The sequence below is a fragment of the Rhinatrema bivittatum genome, chromosome 8 (assembly GCF_901001135.1).
Source record: "Rhinatrema bivittatum chromosome 8, aRhiBiv1.1, whole genome shotgun sequence".
NCBI lineage: Eukaryota > Metazoa > Chordata > Amphibia > Gymnophiona > Rhinatrematidae > Rhinatrema > Rhinatrema bivittatum.
Genome location: NC_042622.1, coordinates 229,241,077 through 229,265,930, shown reverse-complemented (window position 1 = coordinate 229,265,930; position 24,854 = coordinate 229,241,077). Strand labels below are relative to the sequence as shown.

The following is a 24,854-nucleotide window of genomic DNA, read 5'->3' as shown; positions in this document are numbered from 1 at the left end:
GGCACCTCGTGCAGATCCCCTCACGGGAGAGCTACGAACCAGGCTCTCCACATGCACAGCACCTAGATGACCGTGGCATGAGGACAGGGGTGGAGCAGCCAAGAAGCAGCTGATATGTAGCTGTGAGGAGCGGTTAATCCTCCGCTTCAGCACAACTCTCTCTCTCTCTGACCTGGGTTGGTTTTGTTTTGTTTTTGTTTTTTTTTAAACACAGAGGAATATTGCGTCTGTGACAGCTGCCCCGAGGCAATCGGCTTCTCAGGGCAGCGGGTCAGATCGTAGCAATGGGGAGAGGTTGGACCACCAACTTGTACCCTGGAGAGACTGACACAGTAAATCAAGCCTGCAAAGTTAAAAGTAATAACTTACCCCCACAAGACATACACAGTTTAGGGATCTTTCTCTAGTCTTTGTAAAGACTAGACTGTCAACCTTGATCCATCCAAGAAAAGAAGGAAGCCAAGCAATTAGAGAAAGATCCCTAAAATCTAGCTTTCCATTCTTAGTGGGGAACTAAAGTTCAACCACTCATCTGCTGGAGTCAGAACACTGAAGGGTAACAGCGGGTGCACTAGCTTATAAGAGAGCATCCTTCGAAGTTTTCTCCGACGCCATCTGCTGGAAGGGGGACATAACCCACTGTCTGGACTGATCCGGGTACGTACAGGGAACAGTATTTTACTCAATGCAGCCATTTTATTTTTATTTCCTGAAGTCCCAATCTTCCACCCCTGAAAACTTGTATATTGACATTTTGTCTATCACTGAAGGAGCTTAATATTTGGTCTGAGTGGTAGAGGGCAGTAGAGTCAGAATCCTAAATTCTGCCTGCAAACCAGGAGCATATCTCCAAGATTTAATTAGATCAAGATCCCATACTGCAACAAATGATTAGCAACTGGAAAAAAATACTAGCCGAATTCCCAAAAAAACAGCCATCCTTTTCTAGAGCCAGCCACAAAAAAAACCAACCCAAAAACCACAGTAAATGCCATAGCTGCCTACCTTTGCAGGATGACAGGAGTTGGGAGAGTGTTGTCTGGGGCACACTGAAATAAAGAAAAGAATTAAAACCTGCCCTAATTTCTCCCCACTTGTGTATATTTTTCACAATATTTAATCCAGGTATTATATACAAGGTATGAAACAATCTATCTTCAGAGATAAAATTGTATCTGTATTATATCTAGCATTCCTTCCAGTACTACAAAGAAAATTAAAGGGCATTTCACATTCTTATGCCCACATTCACCAATTCTACTGCTTGACAGCCCTTTTATAATTTAGTTTGGGATCTGCCAGGTTGGGGAAAAAAAAAAAAAAAGCAGCCTTCAGTTTTCATTTGAAAGTGGATTTATAATAAAAGCTAGACTTTTTCTGAACTGCCTGGCATTGGTAAGCAGATTCCTGAATGAAGGAACCAGGGTTGAAACCCAATGAGCAAATGAGCATGGGAAGGCCAGATTTTAAAATGGAAAGGGGCCTGGGTGTTGATTTTGTAGGAAACAAAAGCTGAGGATGGCAGGGCCTCGGGTGGCCAAGGCCATCACTATCAGATTTTAGAAATGGGGGGGGGGGGGGGGGGGGGGAGGGGGGGCAGTGTTGAGAGACTGAGTAAAGGGCAGAAAGAAGAAGGAACTGGTGTTGGGTTGCATGTTGGAATACATATGCACAACCCACATGCAACCCCCAAAAGTACATAAATCTCAACTGAGCAGACAAGATGGGGTTTGTTTTTTTACCTGCAGTCTTTCACTATGTTAGATACACCACCGTTCTTACTCTGGATGTTTCCAAAGCATTAGAAACCATTTGGCCTGCTGGACTCTAGGACAGGAATGCTTGAGCATGCACTCACCCCTTGCACCCATGGGTGCTGCAGCACCTGTGCTGCACTAAGTCGCTTCTTGGCATCTCGCACCAGGAGTTTGGAAATTAGGTCTTTGGCTCCAAAAGAAATGTGAGCCCATTCCTTGTCAGGAAACTCATACTTCCCCTCCTGGATGCTCTCAAACAGCATATTCTACAAAGAAACATGGGGAAAATTAAGATCATGTCATTAGAAAGGTAGCAGATGGAGCCACAACATCCATATTTTAACCAATCATGATGTTATGCGAGAGGTTACACACAAACACAACCCGCACAGCCCTACACCAGTGTATCAGATCAAAATATCAGGCAGCCTTCAATATCACATTTTCCAGATTTTAATCCATCTTGCCAACCTTTCAGTTCCTAAACTGAAGAAAGGATATGCCCATTAAGGAACTGAACTGTCGCAGATCAAAACATCTGGATATGTACGTGTACCGAATCTTTTGATCTGCCACTTTCAGACCTCATCTGGTTACAAACAGCGTCAACACTGCAGGTACGTAATCACTTGGTGTGGACAGCCATCAAACACCCAAACCTGTGAATGCTAAGGCAGAAGTTTACCTGACATGTGTGGCACGCCTCACCGTGGTCCCAGCCGCAGTCACTGCCACAGTGCCCTACAAATGGGGGGTAGCCGCTCAACATGATGTACTGGATGACGCCCAGGCTCCACAGGTCGCAGCGCTTGTCATAGATGGTCGCTTCTTCGCTGAATGCCTCCACGACCTCTGGAGCCATGTACTCCGCAGAGCCACACTGCAGAAAGAGATGCCATTATAGAGTGCCGTCTCCTACAACAGCGCAATGCAGCCATCCGGGCATCGGCAGGGAATGCTGGCAAGCTCATTGCCATGACGTCATTCCCTTTGTACTTACATTCTGCTAATATCATTGGGGGAAAAAAAATGCATGCATCTGAAATTACATTCTGGACATGTCCAATCACCCACATTTTTTCAGTGTGTAACAATTTTGAAAACTGCTTCAAAAACACTAATACACATGGATATCCAGTTTGAATGAAAAGCACGTTACATCCACTAGTATAATTAAGCTTCCATTTTGATCCGATTTCTTTGGGGGGGGGGGGGGGGGAGGAGTAAATTTGGGTTTATGTGCAGCATATTGAGCCAACTCAGCCTCTGAAGGATTAGATAACGGTAGATAAATTTGTTGTAGAACAGGCAGTGAGTTTGTTACACTGGCTTGGGAAAAAAAAAAGCGAACCAAAAAGTGCAAAGAAATGAGTCAAAGTATCTGGAGTTAAAAACATTTAGCATTTGTGCTCTAGTTTCAGTATTCTGTAAGCCAATTCTTGCAGTCTCCTCCCCATCCTTGATTGATGTACCATGTGATGCCAACGCCCAGCATCTGCTTCCAATGGTTTTAGTGGTTGTACAGAAAACATTTTGCTTCTGTTCTGGGAATTCCAGGCTAAGGGATGGATTTATTTTTTTAAGCAGGTTTTTTTTTTGTTTTTTTTTTAAGCAAATGGTTTCAATACAATGTATCAAATTCCAGTAAATTTTCATTTCTGAGAATGTCTGGGACATGGAATACGGGTTCTCTTCTCCTTGCTGTGCTGGAGCCCAGATAATCTGCAAGCACCTCCCCCTCCCAGGATCACCACAGGGCCTGAGGAGAGCGGGAGGGAGGCGATCTGAAAGGCCCATTCTCTACTCCGTAGGTGATTGTGAAGTGCATCTAGGACTGGCTGCATAGCTAATGGACAAGGAAGCCTATTTATGTTAAATCAATTATCATTTCCAAACAAAAACCCCACCAATATCAAGTGAATTTTGTGGCTTAGCTCTAAAACAGCTCCACTTACAGCCAAACTGACATTAGTTCTGATTTTTGGACGGAAAGATGAACTTTGATTCTAAAGCAGGGTTAGGCAACTCTGCTCCTCTAGTGCTCCAAACAGTTCTGGTTTTCAGGATATCCTCAATGAATATGCATGAGCTATTTGCATGCACTACTACCTTCTTTGTAGGCAAATCTCATGCATATTCATTGAGGATATTCTGAAAACAAGACATGTTTGCGGCACTCTGATTTATATTTTGGGCGTCCATACGGAACTGGGGGGACGACGACTGGGAGAGAGTCCATTCCCATCCTCCTTCCTCATACTCTGTTTCCTCTCCTCACTGCCCTTCCTCTTCCCTCCAAACCTCAGCGGCACACTGCTCCGGCAGCAACTTTAAAAAGGAAATTCAGTACAAGGTCTCCAGCTGCCAGTCACAGGCTAAAAAGGCCCTGCAGCGCCCCACCCTTTCCTCCTACAGGCGCTTCCTGTTACCTTGGAAGTTATTGTGAGAAGTAGGGCTACTCTGCAGGGCCTGAAGAGTACAATGAGTGGCTGGAGGGCCCAAGCCAATGTTCCTTTTTAAAGTTGAGTTGCTGCTCCCAGATCAGAGGCAGGCCCAGACAGATGTGTGAGCAACTGCAATGCTCCTGTGCTTATCAAATTTTGGCAGTGGAGGTAGTTGCCTATGCCTAAATCCAGGCCTGAAGGGGAAAGCAGTAATGCCTAATGATGCAAAAGTATTACAGCAATTGGCGACAGGACCTTAATGCAAAAATTACCCTTATTTCATCGATACCTTCCATTTTAATGGCAAACCTGATGAAATCTCCGCTTAATATCCTCTACTTCCTTCCAATCCTTTCCTCCAATATCAGAGAATCCAGAGGTTATCAGTACTAAGTCCATGCCATGATTATCTGAATCCAGTCCTGGATTTTACAACTCCCTTCACAGTGCAGACCACAAGTCAAGTGGTGCCTGGCACTAGCAGGCTGATGCAAGGCCGTGCGCTGCGGCTAGCACATAAGCTTAACACACAACTGCTCACATGTCCATAGGCCCTGATGCAATACGGGGATTAGCACGCCCAGAACCCGCGCAGCAAATAGCACTCATCCCTTGTAGTAGATTCCACGTACACGAGGCTCCTAGCTAATACCCGTGATTCCAAATAACTCCCATGCGGCCAATGTGCCTATTGCAACACGGCAAATGTTACGCCAGCCCAGGGCTGGCATAAAGGTAAGCGACACTCAAGGGCTCATTGATTAAAAACAAAAAAAATCCTGCTACGATTCTGATTAGTATAATCGCGACTAAGTAGGAGGAACCACAGAAAGCAGATTCAGGTAAAAAAAAAAAATTAATAATAATAATTCTGGGGGCCCAATACACACGCGAAAGATTAACTGGTTCAGGCCACGTATCTTGTGCCGGTAGCGGGAGAAAACGGATGCTCGGATTGAGCGGCGTCCGTTTTCCTAACCCGCACTGACAGCCACCACCGACCAATTTCCCCCCCCTAACGCCTCCTTTTTAGTGCAACCCCCTCATTTAAATACTGCATCGCGCACCCAAGAGAAGTTTGCTGGGCGTGCATTAGGAAAGCGGGCGCTCAATGTTGAGCGCCTGTTTTCTACATCGGCCTGTAGGACAGGGCCAGGCTTACACTTTTATGGCTGCCTGCAGTTAAGCAGAGCATCAGCTTTAATCATTCTATTACTCTGGCAACAGGACTGAAGTGGTCAGGCCAATATCTTTACTAGAATCTGAAAGCCAGCCTGACCCTTCCCCCCTGCAGGAGCTTAGGCTTACACAAAACGCAGAGGGATGCCTCAAACTTTGTGGTTTCTATGGCTTCCCTCCCCTCCCAGACAGCCCCCAGAGAGATGGAGCAGCTGGCGTAACCTGAGCTGAATAAAGGCTGAAGCTCTCTCCACCCCCCCCCCTCCACATCCTTTGTTCTAAAGGCTTTAGATCACATGGCCCAAGCACACAAGCCTCTTCTTGGCCATGAAACCGCAGCAGACACCAGCAAAAGCTGCTGACTGCAGACAAATTCGGTGGCTAATTCCAAAACATTCCTGCTGCGCCATGCAGTGCACCTATCCCACAAAATCTGTGCAAAAACCCTCCTCTCTCTGCCCTGCCACGCCACATGCACCCTCAACTCCTCTTCATCCATACACAAAAGCCCGGCTTGCTCTTCTCATTAGCCGGCCATTAGCTCAGAGTCGCATTATCTTAGGGAGCCCTCAGAATAACCAATCTTTCTTGTGGCTTCTTGGACTCGTTTTGGCTAAGATCAAGCGTAAGGTCTGAGCCATGGCCGAGGAGGATCCCCCTTCATGGCACGATTGCCGTAACTGAAAACTTGTACGATATGTGGGAGAGGAGGGGGTGCAGTTAACATCCTGCCACCTGACATCCGTGGGGGATGTACAATCATATGGACAATCTCTTGTAAAAAAAACAAGGATTTCTACAGTCGTCCTCCACTACTGTAACTTACTGAAGCTTCAAAAGAGATGGGGGGAGGGGGGCAGGGGGGAATAGAGAGAATCTCTTTTTCAGGGACCCTTCTTCCTGCACCTTTAAGGTGCTTTACACCAAATGGAAACCATTAGAAGCAGCAGCCAGTTTGCATGAAGGAGAGAAAATATCCGTTATTTATCCAGGCTCACACAAGTAAACCTGTTTTCACAGCAGGATTTTCCCTATGGGCATAAGACCAGAAAAAAAGCTCTCGGCACAAGGATCCCGGGAGAGAGAAGCAGAGTAAATAGAGGGAACTGCATCTCCTCCATGCTCCACAGCTCTGCTTTTTGACTGCTGGTTAAAAACAAAAAGGGCCAGCCTGTGTTCTCCTCCTGCTCCTTACAAGCTACAGAACCAGGCAGGCACCATAAATCACAACCAAAGCAGACCACCCCCGCCTCCTATCTGCCTGCAAGCCCCTGCAGTGCAGCTATCTGCTCTGTAGCCTGCCCCACACATCCCCTTCACAAAGAGGATCACAGCACAGGCCCCCTTTCTCCCAAGGCCACCACTGCCTGCCTGGCTGCCGCAGCTGGGCCTGGGCGGAGCAGGGGAGAACTGGAAAACAAAGGCAGGGCACATGATCGGCACCCGCCTCCTCCCAGCCTGCTCCTCCTGCAGTAGCACTGCTGCTACGCCCAGCCCAGCCGCCAATAGGAAGCCCGACCACTGTTGCTAAGGGAAGAATTTTTTTTTTTTTTTTTTTTTTTTTTTAAGGTTCTTTCTTGGCAGCTTGCCAGTTTCCTGAAAGCAGTAGAGCTAGTGTTCCTCAAACTTGTCTTGTGACCCAACAGCCACAGCCAGGTTTTCAGGATAGCCACAATAATAAATCTGTAGGGACTGGGTATATAAATATACACACACACACATACACACTTAAGGGAGTTGCAGCTCCCATAAACGGGATGAGAAGAAAATCCACAGGTCGTTTTCTTAAATATAAAGCAGTAGGTGCAAAATGATAGTCTGGAGGATCTAATACCTTTCATTCAAAGAAGATCCCAATGAACTTTATAATAAGAATACTTCGTAAAGCACATGTGGCCACCTCAGGTGGATGGCTGGGAAGCATGAAAATCAATGTTTTGGTTTTGTTTAATGTAAGTACAAAAAAAAAGGTTCTGAAAACACAGGAAAATATTTCTCTCCCTAGCCTTAAAAACCACACACCATGTAGTAACAATGGTACTATATCCTTGTAATGTTCTTAAAAAACGTGTGAGAATGCATTGGCAAATAGACTGTCGATCCCCACAAGGAAGACAAGTAAACGATTACGTTTCAGACTGCTTTAGGTCTGAACCCACTCTCCAGGGCCATGACAAGAACCCACCTAGCTTATTCGTTAACTTGTGTGCAAATACAGATAAAGTCTCAACCTCCCAGGACCTTGTATTCCAGGAACTTTATTTATTTTCACAGGTTAACAAGTTCACGGGAGGTCATTTCCACTTGTGTACTGGCAGAAGGGTCATTTTGATTCATGCCCCTTTTCACCCACTGGTAGACAATATTTTCTCCTTCCTGGGTGGGGGAAGGCCTGAACACTGAATCCCCATTCCCCATATACCATCCCCAGGCAGAGGCTTAACTCTACTTGACGTCTGTACCTACCGGAGTGAGCAACTCAGGGGTCGAGATGGGGGAACAATCGCTGTTTAGTTTGATTCCGCTTCCCAGGTCAAAATCGCAGATCTTCACCGGGGAAATCTATGGAGCAGATAAACAAGAAAACCTGGATAAAATGTAGAATTCAGTTTTTTTGGTTTGTTTGGGTTTTTTTTTGGGGTGGGGGATGGAGGGATTAAAATCTGCCATAACGAGAAAGTGAATAGTTATATGCTGGTATGCACTGTGCTCTTCCTAGTCCAACTCCTGCAATTAGCCTGAAAAAGGCTGAGCATATCTAGGATTACAACCTGCAAAGCAGCTCAATTGTAGGGCGGCAATTAGGGGAGCATTTCAGAATAAGTAGATAAAATGGAAATTGACCCCAGGCACTGCTGCAAATGCCTCTTGCATATTAACTGCTGCAAAGTCAGTCAAGTCTGCAGAATCGGAGGCCCCTGGATTTAGCCCTTGGTGCCTGTAGTCTAGCTTCTTACAACTGGCTACAGAATAAGAGCTCGACTAAGGGATTCATTTATGGTTTAGGCTCTCCTACAAAAGCCAAAAAAAAAAACCGAACATTTGCTTTATTACACAGAAAACAAAATCAATCTTACCTGGCCTGGACTTTCACAAAGAATATTTTCTGGTTTCAAATCCCTGTGTGCTATTCCTGAAACAGAACAGAGGAACAGTTAATCCTGCTTCTCTCCCTTACTTTTCACCCCTTCGTCCTTCTGAACATTCGCAGGCCGATGCAGCAATCTGGGCGTTAAAACACTCTGGATTTCAGTGCCCAGTTTTAATGCCTTTTTAAAAAAATAAATAAAATGTTAAACTCCTGATGCAGCAAGTTAATGATATGCTAATGCATCACAAGTTAAACCCCCCCCCCCCAAATGCACAACTTTTGCACAGAGCAGGACCGAAAACTTGGGGGGGGGGGGGGGAAGAGGGAGGGCAGGCTGCAGCCCCCCCCCCACACACTTTTTTCCTTTTCAAATAGAGCGTTGATTGTTTTCTGGGCAGATTCTGCCTGCCTGTCTTTGGGGCTCGGTTCGACTCTCCTCATCCTCTGCGACTCCCAGGAGGCCAGCCCGAAGTAGCAACAGGTGTGGCACATCTATGGGAGAGGCAGAGGAGGAGGAGGAGAGTCAAACCGAGCCCTGAAAACAGGGAGTTGATTGGAGCGCGCTACCATTGATTGGCCCCTGGGCTTGCCTGACCAGGTTTTACAGTGTCCCGATACCCTTCTAACCGGACACACTGCAACAAGCTGCAAAACCGGGCTGTCCAGTCAAAAAACGAAAACTGGGTAGTCAGTCACTCTAGGTAAGTGGTGGTAGCCACCGCCACTTAAATAAATAAGTACTGACTTACACGGTTTGCATTACACACCAGATAGCCAGAGAAGTCAGTACTTATCCAAATAAAGTGGTGGTAGCTGTCACAACTTACTCAGATAAATCATTACTTATTCACTAAGTGTGACTTTTTTTTTTTTTTTTTAATTTTTAGGTTGGGTTTTTTTTTTTTTTTTTATTGGTTTTAAATGCCAGGTCACTAGAGCTGGAAACTTAACTCCAGGGTTAGAGATGGAGTTAAGTTTCCAGTGCTAAGAAAATCCTGACCAGGCCATGGCACCTCTTTGCATCGGGAGAAAATGCTTAATGCCCTCATTTGCATGGAATTCCCATGCGAGGGCGCTAAGAGTAGTTCCGTTTTAGAAGACTTATTTTGCAAGTGTAAAGCATCTTGCCACATCAGCAATAAAGCTTGCATTCCCAAAACGAGCATTCAAATGCAGGCAAAGCTGTGCATTGGCCAGAATGCTCTTTTCTGTATCAGCCTGCAGGAGAATAATCCATTATTAGGAGACTGCTCAAAATAGTCATGTGCCTGCTTCTTGAACTTACTACTTTGACCAAGTCTTACTCCTAGGTCTCCTTTCTTTTTTGACCTAGCATATATTATGTATAATTTTTACCCTTTGCCATAATAACTGGGCACCTTCCTACCCTCAATTACGGTCATGTTCCTCAAAAAAAAAAAAAATGTCCTTGATTCTATTACTTTTATTTATTTATTTAATAACTCTTCTATACAGTTGTTAAGTTAGATAACGATCACAACGGTTTACAGAAAGGCTGTATCCATACTTAAGTCTGGCTCTGATGAGCCCAGCAGGACGCCTCAATTTACTTACATTCTTAAGACTGTTTAAAATAGGAAAGGCTTTCAAATTACCAAGTCTGGCCAGAAAAATCCCACCACAAAGGAATGCTTAATGTGCTTAATGCTTTGTTTTGAATGCCAGTTGATCTACACAAACAGGCAGATACAATACCAACCGTTGGCCACAGCGCACGGCTCAACACGCGACTGGACACGCGTTCTGGATGCGTGCCCATAACCCCCGATACAAAACAGGGGTTAACGCGTCCAAAACGCACATTCCGTAGAGCTCATCTCGTACCTGGTGCGCACATTTTTACTCTCCAAAGTTAATTTTTCAGGAGCCCAAAAAGTGTACAGTAAAGCAGAGAATACTGCTTTTCTGTACTTCCTCCGACTTAATATCGTGGTGATATTAAGTCTGAGAAAGTGAAAAAGTAGGCCTGTCCAAAAAAAAAAAAAGGAATGCGTGCCAGCAGAGTGCAGTTAGGAAAAATGGATGCTCGTAAAATTTGTCTGTTTTCCTAACCCACTGACAGCCACCTCCCCTGTGCACCTGCTGCCGAGGAGGTGCTAGAGGCGCACAATTTCCCCTAGCGCCTCCTTTTTACCGTGGCAGCCCATTTGCACGGAGCATCGGGCGCCCCGGAGAGGTCGATCGCCTCGCGTGCAAGGAGAGCGGGCACTCAAATCACGAGCGCCCGTTTTCCGTGCGCAGATACTGCTTGGGCACGAAAGAGCGTCTTCTAGTTCCATGGTTTTAATCCCTATGCGTTTGTGCTCTAAACCATGTCAGACAAGAGGACGTCAGTTTACTCGGCACTTACCCCCCCCTCCCCCTCGTCTCACACAGCTTTTACATTTCTAGGAAAGATTTATGCTGCTTGAGGAGGAGTTCCTTCCCCCCACCATGGTGTGGATGTGGCAGATGGGTACAAAGCTGGCGCCGCCTACCTTTGTTGTGCAAGAAATCCAGTGCACTCGCAATGTCCCGCACCACAACGCTGGCATCCTTCTCATTAAACTGGCGCCTGCGATGAATGTGAGTCAGGATGGACCCTACGGACACAAAAACAAAAAAACAAAAAGGGTTACTGGGCTGGACATGGGCTGCTGTGGGATAGCGCTGCAGCCCTTTCACCTTCACAGATCCAGCTGCAAATATCTAGCTCAGATTATTAGCGACACCAGTTTTGGTGGGGCCTCAAATGATAACAAAAACACAAAGCTAACGCCATCCACCCTCAAGAGAAAAAAACTCTGAACCGGGGTTAAAACAAAGCAGGGCTCAGGTGTATGCTAGGAAAGGGGGTCCAGCAAGGTAAGACAGACGGCACTGCAGAGCGGTGCACACGCTGCCTGCTCCAGCAGTTTCACAAGCACTTGTTTCACCAGCCTTATTTCCTTTCCACGTATGGATGCCAAAAGAAAGACTGACCCCCCCCTATTAAAGTACATCTGTGGCACAGAGGACTCTAGACTGCCGGCATGAAGCTCTGGAGCAGAAACCCTCCCCAGAGAGGTGGAATTGGGGTAGCTACCTCCACACATCTTCTCAAACACCAGGTAGAATTTGTCTTCCTCCTCAAAGAACTCGATCAGCTCCAGGATGTTACTGGAAAGAGAGGGAGAAGTGTCAAGATGTACAGCAGCCTTCCAAAATTGCTGCACAAGAAACCCCCAAGACAAGGTGTGAAACGGCACAGAAGCCCAGTCGAGACCCGGGGGGGGGGGGGGGGGGGGGAGTGGAGGAGAGCAGAGTCTTGCTTTACGCTGCCGGGGCAAGTAAAATGGAAGTCCAGGAGGCCCTGCTACACTAGAGAGGCTGCCGCCCCCTCCCCCCCTCTCCCATCCCCACCCCCAGGATGAGAGGTGTGTTTGAATCGGCAGGTGGCCAAGTTGTCAGAAACCAGGCCAGGTGAAGCAGTCCCTACCTGTGCCCCTGACACTGGTACAACATCTCCACCTCACGGAAAACCCTGCTGCGACTGTGTCCCGGCCGTTTTTCAATGATCTGAAAAACAAGCAGAAAGCCAACCAGGACTGTTACGGGTCAGCAATACAGGGGGGGTGCTGTCAGGCTCCTCAACAATTACTAATGCAGTACAGAAAGCACAGAGAGAAATTAATATCAGGCTCTACAGCACTGTGCAGTCAGAGCACATCAAGTCTGAAAGCCCCGAGAGCTTTCAATCCATTATGAATGAACTAGCTAAGCTGGAAAAAAAATAAATCACAGATGATTCCTTTGCCGTGTATATATATATATATATATATATATATATATATCCTGGACATTTTTCCAGGTCTGAGGTGGGTGCCTCATGCTTTGCCTTTGTTCTGGGATTTCTGAAGCAGTTAAGGCAGTGGTCCCCAACCCTGTCCTGGGGGCCCAACCAGCCAGTCGGGTTTTCAGGATATCCACCATGAATATGCAGGAGAGAAAATTTGCATGTTATGGTGGCAGTGTATGCACATTTTCTCTCCTGCATATTCATGGTGGACATCCTGAAAACCCGACTGGCTGGTTGGGCCCCCAGGACAGGGTTGGGGACCACTGAGTTAAGGGATGCATGGGTAGAGAGGGCGAAAGAAACAGGATTAAAGTTAAATGGCAGCAACAAAACCGCCGTGCCAGTTAAGATATTGGATCAGAAGACGCTATTCTCCCTGCCAACCTTTCCCCTCATTAGTGAATCTCCTCCCATCCCAGGAGGAAGTGCAGAGCTGGTGCCGCCTTTCTTCTGATTGTGCCATTCAAAGTTCAGGCCCCGGGCCACACCTCGTTCTAGGGGCTGCACAGCCTGTTCGCTATTCGGCAATACGGACCGAGCCCCCTTCACTAATGAACTGGGGAGTCAAGCAAGTCTTACAGCAGAACCACTCAGATTTCAATCTATCAATGGACCTGTACTTCCCAGATTATAAACATGGCAGGGGGTAAAGTTTTCCTTTCCTGCAACCATCCTTCAGCCGTCTGTGCTGTGTGCACACTTTTGCATGGGGCTCCCAGGAGGATGAGCACAGAAGTACTGCACCTTCAAGCCCTGTACCCTCCAGTCCCAATGGTGGTGGTAGAGCCTTCAAAAATCGTGCACCTCCTCGGGAATAAATCTGAACACGGATGGGGGGGGGGCGTAACAATTTGAAGGCCGAGTTACCTAAAAAGAAACTCTGGTTTGTGCTGCTGCTTTACCCAGGGAACCTCTCGGGAATCCCAGTCAAATACTTTTAATCTTATTTTTCTTAGCGATTTTCTAGCTCTCCTCCCAGCAAACTTCTTACTAAAAAAAAAAAACCCCCACCAAAATACATAAACAAAACCTCAGGAAAGCAGCTTTTAGACAAAAGTGCCACAGGCTGCAGAAAGGACTGCATTGTTCTCTACTTGCAAACAGCTCAAGTATCACCAGCCCACCCTGCCCCATCTCTCTTCCCATGGCAAAAAAAAAAAAGGAAAGCCAGCTGCTTCCATCCAGAAGGATCCTCCCCACTCCCAAAGGCTAGGGAGCCATCCGCTCCTTGATTTCGCACAGATGCCGTGCGTTTACCATTTAATGCCAACAAGCCAATAGGAAAGTAGAAAAGGGAGGAGGGGAAGAGGCTTGCTCTGCCTTACACCCGCCACTCCTCCCCCGTTACACACAATATTCCTCCCCGTCTCAGGCTGCATTAAATGAGAACAGAGGGGGTTACAGGCAGGCTCGGTCCCCACCTAATTCCTGTACAACCCACCTAGTTTATATTTCAATGGCCTTGTTTTAGATTTCTTCCCTTCACCTTCCTTCCACAAAAAAAAAAAGGCAGTCCCACACTTCGGCTGGTTAAAGAGCAGATGCCACATCTGAGCAGTTGACAAGCTCTTCCCATTATTGGAATCGCCCGTCTTCCCTAAATCTGGCCATGTGTGAGAAGCACCAGGAGCTGCCAAGGTGACCTAGGACTTGTCCAGTCCTGGGCTCTGAGCTCACATCAGTGCATTCTGGAATCCCCTCTTTATTCAACATGAAATCAGCAAAAAGCAAAATGCAAGCAAGATGGAGGCAGAGGTTAAAGTCTCCCTCCACGAACCAGGTCGCTTGGCAGCTCTAGGCATTTGAAATTATTTTCGCTTTGGGCACAGACTATTAAAAAACCACACACAACACCTTATTCAGACATAATAAAGGGCAGGTGCATTATATTCCTAGCCCAAGTTCTCCGTGCTCGCACAGGCTGATCCTGAGAGGGGATTGTGGTGGTATGACCCAAGCTCTATTTCAAAGAGGAACAGGAGTCCAGGTTTTCACAGGAATTCAGCCCATACGTGCAGCGTGCAAGGCTGGGACAGCGTATACAGGGATTTTGGACACCCGTGCTAAGGAGTTTCCAGATCACTTTCAGCTCTGTAGGAATCACAGATCGGACCCCTCGGCTTAGGGGTGCAGGTATCTCCGTCACAATTTAACCACCACTTGAAAATGAAAAAGTCTCAGGTTTTTCAAGACGGTAGTAGATAGGGGAGACAGTGGTGGGGAAACCCTGTTAGAATTATTTCCAGAGAGACGGCAACTAAAGAGTTAATCTGCCCTCCTCATTCTAACCTCTAATTTAACCAAGAGAAGTGGAGTAGCAGCCTAGTGGTTAGAACAGTGGGCTGTGAAAATGTCACTGCTATTCCTTGTGACCTTGAGCAAGTCGCTTTACCCTCCACTGCCGCGGGTCTCCCTCTGGGGAATGGGAAACACCGACAGTACCTTTGCATTACCAAAAGGCAGCATATAAAATCACAGATTTGTAGGATTACAGATTAGTGATTTAAACTATACCAAGCCACAAATTTAGACAAAGAATCCCTTTTTCAGTACAATTCCTCTGCATGCCCACCCCGTTCCCAGCGTCCTGTTATCCCCCGAAGCGCTGTACCTTCACGGCATATTCCTTGTTGGTTATTAGGTTAATGCAAGACTGGACTCTGGCATGAGCTCCTTCGCCAAGTATTTCTTCTTGGAGTGCGTACATATCTGCAGTGTGAAAACATCCAAAGCAGAGCAGGAGATCAGGGGAAAAGCATTTTTTTGGAAAAGTGCAGCTAAAGCAGGGCCTATTCTCAGTCTCTGGAGCAGAGCTGCAGAAAATATAATTGGTTAGTGAATACCCGGGGGAAATTAGCCTTCACAGAAAGGACCCGTAGAATTAAAAAGAAAAATGAACACCCTCCACCTCAGATTATGCAGCTCCCTGAACCTAAACTTTTTTAAATGATCGTTCTTCAGACCATCTCTGAACTCAAGCATTGCAAACAGACTAAAAGAAATTCCTTCCCATCCTAACTTGAAGCAGAATCCTCCGGCTCCTATTAGGGGGCTGGTTAAGCTGGATTTTACTGCCTGCACTCTTGTAAACAAGGGGCCTGTCAACTCCTTGCCAATGAAGGGGGTGGAAAAACCTTTATTGGCAATAGAGGAAGCAGCCAGTTGTAAATGAGATCCCCTTTCCTCACCTTTCCAAATACATTAAGCCCATAGCATCTTTCAGCTCGGGGAAGGGAGTCTGGCTGAGGGAGGTTATTCACCCACTGCTCTACCCCAAAAGAATATTCCACTGCAGGGAGAGATTTTAAATTGGAACCCTGGAAACTGAAGCAGCAAACACATGTTGCTCCTTCCCCTATGCTCCAGACTGAGGGGTGGGAGAAGGCTGGACCAGTGCATCCTTTGTCTTTGGCCTGAATTTGTGAAGAGACATTTGTATAGCCATTCAGCCCTCTACTGGAGTCCAAAGAGCCGACATCCTACTTCCCTACAGATGGCAGGGAGGAGCCTTAGGCAAAGCATAGAATCTGCAGTTCTTACACTTGGCCAGTTGTTCCAGCTGCAGGGTGTGCTACCTCAGCTCCTAACGTCCTCAGTTTTGTGTTACGGTAAAGCTTTGCATTTATTCCATTGCCTGTTTCCCCCTCAGTTCCACCAGAAGTGGCAATCTTGAACGTGTTCCCATCCAGCTGCTGCTCAGTCAGTGCCTGCCCAGAGGAGTTCAACAGGAGCCATGAAGGGCAGACAAGGTGATGTAGTGGCTGTTTACAGGGCACCTCTGACGTGACAGGTGATGGCCTTGTACCTGTGCTGCTAATCACCTCATTGCTCACTGGGAAAAGGCATTGGTCAGAAGCTGTGCCTCAGGCTGGAGTGCTCACCTTCAAACCTTCCCGAGAAGCTGTCGGTGGCTCGACAGCGTTTCTTTTTCTTGTTCCTTTTCTTAGCATCTGGGATGTCAATGGGTTGGCTGGAAGGCATGTCTACCAGGGCAGGAAAAAAAAAAGACAAAGATTAACCTGGTTCTCCGCTGTAGTGTCCTCAAGTACAGGCCATGCACTTACGTCAATTTTTTTATATTCTGCTTTTCATACTTTTTTCAATGCTTCAAAGCAGATTTAATTCAGGTACTGGAGGGCTTACAATCTAAGTTTGTACCTGAGGCAATGGAGGGTAAAGTGACTTGCCCAAGGTCACAAGGAGTGACAGTAGGACTTGAACCCTGGTCTCCTGGTTTATAGCCCACTGCTCTAACCACTAGGCTACTCCTCCACTCCAGTGAAATGTTAGCTTGCAAGATACAGCACCAATGCCTGAATAGGTCTGTGGCCATAGTGCTCCAGTTTGGCATCTTTGGCAGACCTCATGTGGTTTTCCACCGCTAACAATTCACTCCAAACCACCAAACACTTTGCAGCAGGCCACGGGATTTGTGGTCCCTGTGATTTCTCAATACAAAAGACAGGATTCCAAAATCATGATTGGAGAACCATCTTCCCAATGACTGAGTTACCTGGTATATATCTGCTGCTCACAGGACTACCCACTAATTCATTACAGATGTGTTGGTGGCTCTTCTTCAAATTGTTGTCCACCCCCCACTTCAGTAATTAGCACCAAAGAGGCCCCCCCCCCCCGACTCTCCAGCCCAGAGTTAGAGAGACCCCCCCCCCCCCAACCTCTTAGATCTGCAGGATAAGAGCTGGAAGAGAAGACCATGGTGGAGGCTACCCACATACATACTGTATGCCAGGGGTTTTCAACTCCGTCCTGAAGGCACACCTAACACCACAGCCACAATGAATATACCCAGTGTATGCAAATCTCTCATATGCATATTCATTGCAGATATTTACAATCACATTTTTTCCAACCGGAGAGTTACAGCAGTTGAGGCTTACCCAGGATTCTCAATGCTATTCCATATGTAAATCTGATCACCACGACAAGTTATTTTAAATGCAAATTGTTTGATCTAAAATTGATTGTAATCTGCCTTGAGGCCATTCATGGTAGAAGACTGAATATCAAATGTCTAAATAACAAAAATTAAATAAAAACATACTACAGCAGCTGAAGTAATGGAAGCAGTTAAATTCAGCTCTCTTACCCCCTATCCTTATTATTTATATATTGTCACTCTGGGATACAAACTTGGCGGTTCACAATAGATCAGACCAATTAGTTATGCCTCTAGGACAGGGAGAACCACTGCTGTATGCAAATATCCATTCTCCCATTTTCAAGACACACCTAGCTCTTAACATGAACCATTATTTTATTTCAAAGGTTTTCCTCAACCATCTTCCCAAATTCTAAAGATTGCTCAAGACAGGTGTACAAGTATTAAAAAAACCTACATGCACAGAAAATGTACAAATCAACTCAGGCCTCCGTCCTTTCTTTCAGTCCAGATCTGCTGTTATCAGCATAAGGGCATTAAGATACTGTTTCCTAAGCGCAGGAGCACAAAAGGGCTCTAACTGGCTCTTGCAGTCTCCACGTGAAGAACTTACCAGGGCGAACAGGGCATTCAAAATTAAAGACAGATTCCAGGTGACTTGTTTCAGCATCATTATAGCCCACCAGCTCAAAGGGATTCTGTCCCTGGAATTAAGAGAAAACAAAACAATAAATCAGTGATGCACAAAGTAATATGACATCGGGTATCACTCTTACTGCAGGAGGGACTGCTGGTACAAAGATAGTCATGATGCTACGGTGGAGATGGGTCTCTTATTTTCATAAAAAATGCAAAATAAAAGTTAAAATAATAATTTAAAAACACACAAATACAACATCAGCTTCCCCAGATCTGTAGCATATAAAGCAATTGAAAGAACGTGAAGAATGGCAAAGAAAGAAACCGCAAAAACCAATGATGGAAATCAGCTGAAAATCCTAAACTCCTAACAGTAAGAGCTCTCCTACCCTCTGCCAAAACTCCCTGAGCAGCCACAAGTCATTGCAGTGGGCCCCTCACTTTCAGAAAGGCTGTTTTACCTCATAACAACCCAGAAACACAGCAGATCACAACCACGCTTGGCCACACACAGGGGAAATGCAGATACCTTACAATAAGTTGTGGACTATATGCCATGCAATTTTCATCTGATTTCCGTTGTGTTCCAGATCCACTCTGCCCTTATACAGCCAGTTTCTTTCCTAGGCCTGCATTGATTAATAAAGACACTGCACTAGCCATGCTGACTTTCCCCTACTGAGATTCCAGCAGGCTGCATCACTAACAGCCAGAGGAACAAAGGGGGAGGATGCAGTTTACCTTTTGTCCAGGTTTTCTAGCCCAGATGTGTAAACAGCTGCACCCCTGGTGGGGGTAATGTTAGCAACAGCAACAGAACAGTAACAGTGACAGGCAACAGGACTCAATGTATTACAACACATCAAATAAGGAGAGCTGTGTGATACTAGAGCAACTGACTATTACATGCCAATAAGGAATAATCAAACTCACTGATAATATAATCTCACCCTGCCATATTCATAGATTAGGGCTGAGGTGCACTGGCAGAGCTGTGTAAAGCGGCCAAACCTACTTTAAGCAAAATGGCACTAGCTTAATTCCACTGGAAGTTCTATTTGCCTTAAAGAAACTTAAAAGGAACATAAGAACATAAGAAAATGCTATACTGGGTCAGACCAAGGGTCCATCAAGCCCAGCATCCTGTTTCCAACAGTGACCAATCCAGGCCATAAGAACCTGGCAAGTACCCAAAAACTAAGAAAATAAGTTATTTTATTTCTAAGAGGGCAATCTGTTGGGGGTGGGGGTTAAATCTTCCCTACTTAGCTGCTCCCATCGTTAGGAAACTGCACAGGTATGGTGCAGTGGTGCTGTTCATCATCAGAACATTTGTGCATGGACGCATGTCAACAAACAGCATAAACCCAAGGGCTGACTCAGGCCAGAGAAGAGGATGTGAGGATAAGAAACATGGTTCATTTAAAATATGCAAAAATAAACTACATTAGATACAAAAAGAGGAAGTCCATCAGAACAAGGCAAAGAGAAGACTCCATCAAGCTGATCTTTAGGACTTGTTTCCTACTTTTGCTTTAAATGACTCTTCTACTTCACCCAGCAACAGGTTTATTTTAATGAGATGATTCAGATAATGAACCCTCCCATTCTAAGTCTGAGCTGAAATGACGCCACCCTTTAATAACCAGTTAAAAGAACTCTTAATTACTCTACACTCTTCCCCCGTCCCAACAAACCGGGAAACTTCAGGGTTAATTTGGTATCTGCACTGCCATCCACCAAAAGTTGAAGTTCGACCGTAAACAGCAGTTAACAAATATATCAGTCAGATGTTTAATTTTTATCGCAATTATTTTTCCAATCCTCTTAAACAAATACAAAAAATGATTTAAAAACTTTACACATTTCTCTATAGAATAATCCTCTGAACCCCCCTGTTCTTCCCCTCCTCCTGCCCTTTCCATCTACATATTAAAAGCAGCTCATTGCAGCATTTCTCATTTTCTCTTTACGGAAAGCTTTACGCTTACCTTGAAGGAGCGGTGAAAACCCTTAACTTCAGTCTTCTTCTGAACCATTTTGAGATTTAAAACGTAAAAAAAAATAGGCGAAGGCCCCCAAAATTATAATGAAGGATGAAGAAACAGGTCTGGAAAGGGGAGAGCTAGTCCTCAATGGCTGGGAAGAGACCCTAAAGGAGAGAAAGCAGAAACTGAGAGAAGCCTGAAGTTGAAAAGTCTGCAGATTACTGTCATCAACTGCACCGTCATTATCCCAGAAAAGGGGCAGTCTCGGGGTCCAAAGCTCCCGCTACACCGCGCAGTGAGAGACTCCCACGTATCTTACATGCAGCCTGCTTCCACTGCACCCCAGGCGGATCCTGCACCCAGTGCTTAATAAGATATCACTGGCAGTGTCCGTCTAAAGACCATACCACAGAAATAGTACGATGCACTCCTTGGAAAGAGACTGCCACTATGCATTAAAAAAAAAAATGCGGACCATCGCCGCATACCGAGCCCCCAGCCATTGCTTTTGCAGACTTTGCGATCTGAGCTCTGAAGCCTCTTTCCCCGGGTTTTGAAGGGGTTTTTTTGTTTGTTTTTTTTTAACTGTAGCTACGTATGCGCTTTAAAGTCGGGTCTGCTACCTTTCCATCCGCCCCCTTTGGCAGTTGCATCTATATAGGAATTTAAAGGGGTGTCCGTCCCCCCCGCCCCCTCTTTTTTTTTTGTGCATACGGAAGGCAAATTTCCCAGCAAACGCTAAAGCCCATTGTCCGGGCCAGGAACCAGCAAAACAACACCAAGAACGTCCCGAATCGTCCCCCCGCCTGACAAAAGCTGCGCGCGTAACTTTCCCCCGCCCGCGGGCAGCCGCGGCGGGCTCTGCTTACCTGCTGGGCGCTCTTGCAGTGGGCACTGCAGATGGTAACCACAGCCCGGACCGCTGCTGGTGGAAAGCGATTTTCCCAGCTCGCTGCTCCTCGGCGGCCGCTATATAACCTCCCCTGTCGTCCCTCCCCCCTCTCCCCGTGACACACTGGCCCAGTACGTGCTGACAAACAGCCACTAATCAGATGCAATGTTCTCGCTCCGCAGGCAGCCATCCTCTAACCAGTTCAAACCAACCCTGCAGCTGCTGCTTGCTCAGAGCCCTCCTCCTCCTAACCCTCTCTGCCACTGCTAGCGCCTGCCTGCAGCAGACTCGAGCCCCTGTGCCTTGAGTCAGACCCCGTGTTATCTACATTGCTTTTTACCGCAGCCAGCCCGGCCGATCTGGACGCGCTTCCTGAGTCAGAGCCTATAATCAGACCGCTGACGACCAAAGGGGAGCCTGCGCGTCCTATAGTATGACAGTATTAGAACAGCCTGACCTCCAACATTAAACCTTACAACCAGAACGTATATATATATTCTAATAACAGCATCAAACATCAACCCTGGCGGTCGGATCCTGCCAGAGGAGCGGGTTTAATTGCAGGCGCTGCAATCCCTCCCCCACGCTGGAAAGCCTCCGATGAAGTCAGCCCTGCTGGAGAATAAATGAGGTCGCATGCCCGATGAACCGGACTGGAAAGGGATCGGCGGCACTGGGAACGATATCAGAAACCTGATGTCATTTGTATTCCGCCGCTTCCTTGCAAGTGCCCTTCCTGGCCCTTGCAGGGAATTGATTCCCTTGCCTGTACCCCCCAAAAAAAGAGAAGCCATCCTGGACTCAGGTGCCCGACGTTTTGCTATGTTGGTCTCGGTGTTTCCAGAGATCTCGGCGGCTTCGGCACCAGTTTATTTTGATTTGACGCTGTGTGTTTTGCTTTTCGTTGCAGCCCCCAAATTACGGTCATCAAAGCCGATGGCGAGATCTGATCATTCCTAGCAGATTCAAAGAACAAACAAAGCAATAAAATGCTAAAAGCCCCGCGCTCTTGTAATATGCAGAAACTATCATAGCATAGATTGTTAAATAAACCATTCCAGTGATAAGGGATTATTTGCTGCCTGCTTATTTTCAGAATTACAAACGCTGCAATATGTATTATTATTTTTTTTATTTTTTTTACAGTTCCAACTTCTGGCCTTCAAGAGCTTATTCTGCCCCAAGAATCTTTTAGTGGAAGATGATGGTGTGACCCCCCCCCCCCCCCCCCACTGTGTTGATTTTAAGATATTCCTCATTACCGTTTTCTAATCATTGCAAAATGTACTTATTCCAAACGGATTCTCTTCGGATGATGTCACTGCAGGGAGCCAGCCCACTGGACCCCAGTGTTGCCAGTGTTAGTATCACGTGCCACCAGGATTGCATCAAGCACTGGCACTTACAAGCCAGCCTAGTGGTCAGCCGCCCTCGAAGTAGCCCTGAATGGAGCTGCACACTGCTCTAGCCTCCACTACTGGGCTAATGTAGGCTGGAAGTTAGTGTGGGGGGAACAAAGGTGAAACACTGCATATTTTGCATCTGAATCTCTGATGAGAGCCAGATAGGAAGGAGTAAGGGGGGGGGGAGGCCCCTCAGGTAGCCTCCTGGTATTTTAGGGATGGTTCTGGGCAGCTCCTCTGATGCTGAAAGAACTTAGGGCAGATGCCGCCTGACTGCTGCCAACTGGACTCGAGAGGAGAAAATATGGGGCTGAAGCAACACACATGCAAAAACATCTAAACAAACATGAAGAGAATCAGGCAGATTTCTGCACACACACATAGCACATACCATAAATACATTCAGATACATATACATGTACATATATGATTTTAGGTGCATACTCATATACTGATCAACGGGTAACCAGAAACTCTAGCGTCCAAGTAAACATTTTTTTTTTTTTAGCAAGTGGTTTAATTCTCCTGCTTGCTAAAATATGTTTACTTGGGCGCTGGAGTTTCTGCCAAAGATGACATCATCTGGTCTCTAAAGGCGGCAGGTGGCATGATGTTAAACTCCTCCCCCACCATCATATTATACAGGCTCTCAAGTTCAGTCAAAGGCCCTCCTAGCTCTGGCGTTGTGCTTGGATCTTAGCCAAGCGGCACAGAAGGTGTCCCATGTACTCAGTGCTGCTGTTCAAATGAGTGAGTAGGAGTGAATCCTCTTGTTTTAATCCTCTCCTTCACCCCCCCCCCCCCCCCAGGAGATGCACTGAATGTTGTGGAAAAAAATGTCCCATCCCTAAGGGTTTATGGACTACAAATGTTTTCCTGTAGGCACAGATGTGGAAATGTCTTTTCTGAATAAGGAGGCAAAACCAATAACAGAATTTAAGGAAATCTGTGATGAGCAGAGCAGATCATTAGTAGCAAAGAAAGAAGGGACAGCGAGAGATCGGCTGACATCTCTGGCACTGCACCCAGGTTGGAGTTTGGATGGTCCTTACAGTCGTTATCTGCCGTCAGATTCTGTACATAAGTAAGGCCCTGAGAGAGAGGGATCCAGTTGGGAAACATCCCAAGGCACACCTGGGCTCTGCTCCTTCATCAGTATTTCTGCCTGTTTTTTTGGCGTGGCTCTAATAAGCCTCTCTTACCAGCTGTTTCCCACGGTCAGCCTCACATATTCCATTGTGAGTGCAGTCGGTAATGGCTGCAGTGTTTAGCTAAACCCCACCTGTGAAAGCCTCAGGGCCAGGGCCCGGCTTATTGTTATAGAACTCGATCCTAAATAAATATGAATGCATTGTATGCTCCTCCACCAGCATCCCAACTTTGGGGGGGTTGGTTGTCCCTTAAAATAACCCTTCACCTCTCTTGCCGGTCCCATCGTTGTGATTTCAGGTGAACAGGAGCACTGCTGTTGCTGTTCAACAAAAAGATACTTGTGCTCGTCGCCCACTACCCCAGTCTGTCAAAATCCGATTCGCACACAACATTAGGTTTGCTATTATAAGTGCAGGGCTTCCCTCTGATTATTCACAAATATTTTCCCAAAGTTGGAAAAGCGATACAACCTTGCACACCTCCAACTTTTTACTGGGGGGGGGGGTTTAGAGAGGCTTTTGAAGGTTGAAAGGGCAGCCTTCAGTTCTAGCTCTGATAAAGGGAGCTGGAAAGACCATCCATATCTATAGAGGTGGATCTGTGAGCCCTGCTGGCTGCCAGAGGTAATTCTTTGCTCGCCCATGACAGAGCTGAGCAGTTAACACATCAGTGCATTTGTGAAATACTCCTTATTGGTAGAGCAAGAGGAGGGTGGCTGTGCCGAAGGACTCGGGACCTTCCAGGACCAACTTGTGGATGATGCAAACAACCTTCTGAATCATCCTAGCACAAGACCTGTGAGGAAGCTTCAAGCAGACAACTCTGGCCCCTGGGAAGCTGTCCCAGCTGTGACCCCAGAGCATTCCAGTTACCGTATTAGATGTTACCCATTGGGCAGGGCAGCGCCGGAGAGAGGAAAAAGCTGCCCTGTTGGAGAACAGCCACCGTTCAGCCAGATAGCCAGTGCTTGAGGACAGTCTGCCCCCTAATCAGAGGAGAAGGAGAACAGGAGAACTGCATTATTTCTTAAAGTTGCTGCAAAAGGCTATTTTGTTGATTTATTTGTCAGAATTTATAACCTGCTAATGCCAAGGCAGGCATATAACATAACATACATAATCAGTAAAAGCAAAAGCACAAATAACCTGACTATATTGTTTGCTGCAAGCCTCTGCCTCAAAGGAAGACGTGAATAAAGGATAGTAAAACCTGCCTCGTATCTGAAGGTCATATCTGTACTTATGCTAAACGTTCTTTATTTTTAATGCAATCCCCCTTGAGGCTAACTCGGAAAAAGGCAGAATATCAAATGCTCATAAAAAAAAAAATAAACAAATACAATTAAAAAAAACCCTATTTGTGAACATTAAAGTTCCTTCTAAAAGTGGTGCCTGCATAGTATCCTTCCAAAGGTCCAAATGGTGTCGGTCTCTTTGCTAAAGTACGCGTTTTTCTGTGAAAGAGGTAGGCCCTGAACCAGCCTGAGAGAAACTGAGCTGCCTAAAGTAGGTCACTGCCTCTCTGAGTGGCACAGCCCCTTCCTTACTGATCTTAGCAGCCCTAAACCC

The 24,854-nt window shown here is 46.3% G+C and overlaps 1 protein-coding gene across 1 annotated transcript in view; it reads right to left on the bottom strand.

Annotated features, from left to right (window-relative positions):
* Positions 1 to 20,857, bottom strand: part of MKNK2 (MAPK interacting serine/threonine kinase 2) — a 32,508-nt gene extending 11,651 nt beyond the window's left edge. Inside the window, exons 1-13 of the mRNA XM_029613929.1 lie at positions 20,709 to 20,857; positions 19,843 to 20,003; positions 17,826 to 17,916; positions 16,191 to 16,292; positions 14,921 to 15,018; positions 11,950 to 12,029; positions 11,557 to 11,630; positions 10,970 to 11,074; positions 8,458 to 8,513; positions 7,847 to 7,942; positions 2,443 to 2,637; positions 1,859 to 2,023; positions 1,006 to 1,049 (exon numbers count right to left, since the gene is read on the bottom strand). Of these exons, the coding sequence (XP_029469789.1) occupies positions 1,006 to 1,049; positions 1,859 to 2,023; positions 2,443 to 2,637; positions 7,847 to 7,942; positions 8,458 to 8,513; positions 10,970 to 11,074; positions 11,557 to 11,630; positions 11,950 to 12,029; positions 14,921 to 15,018; positions 16,191 to 16,292; positions 17,826 to 17,916; positions 19,843 to 19,890 (1,154 nt within the window). The 5' untranslated portion in view covers positions 19,891 to 20,003; positions 20,709 to 20,857. The remainder of the gene's footprint in view (positions 1 to 1,005; positions 1,050 to 1,858; positions 2,024 to 2,442; positions 2,638 to 7,846; positions 7,943 to 8,457; positions 8,514 to 10,969; positions 11,075 to 11,556; positions 11,631 to 11,949; positions 12,030 to 14,920; positions 15,019 to 16,190; positions 16,293 to 17,825; positions 17,917 to 19,842; positions 20,004 to 20,708) is intronic.
* Positions 20,858 to 24,854: the final 3,997 nt, after the last annotated feature.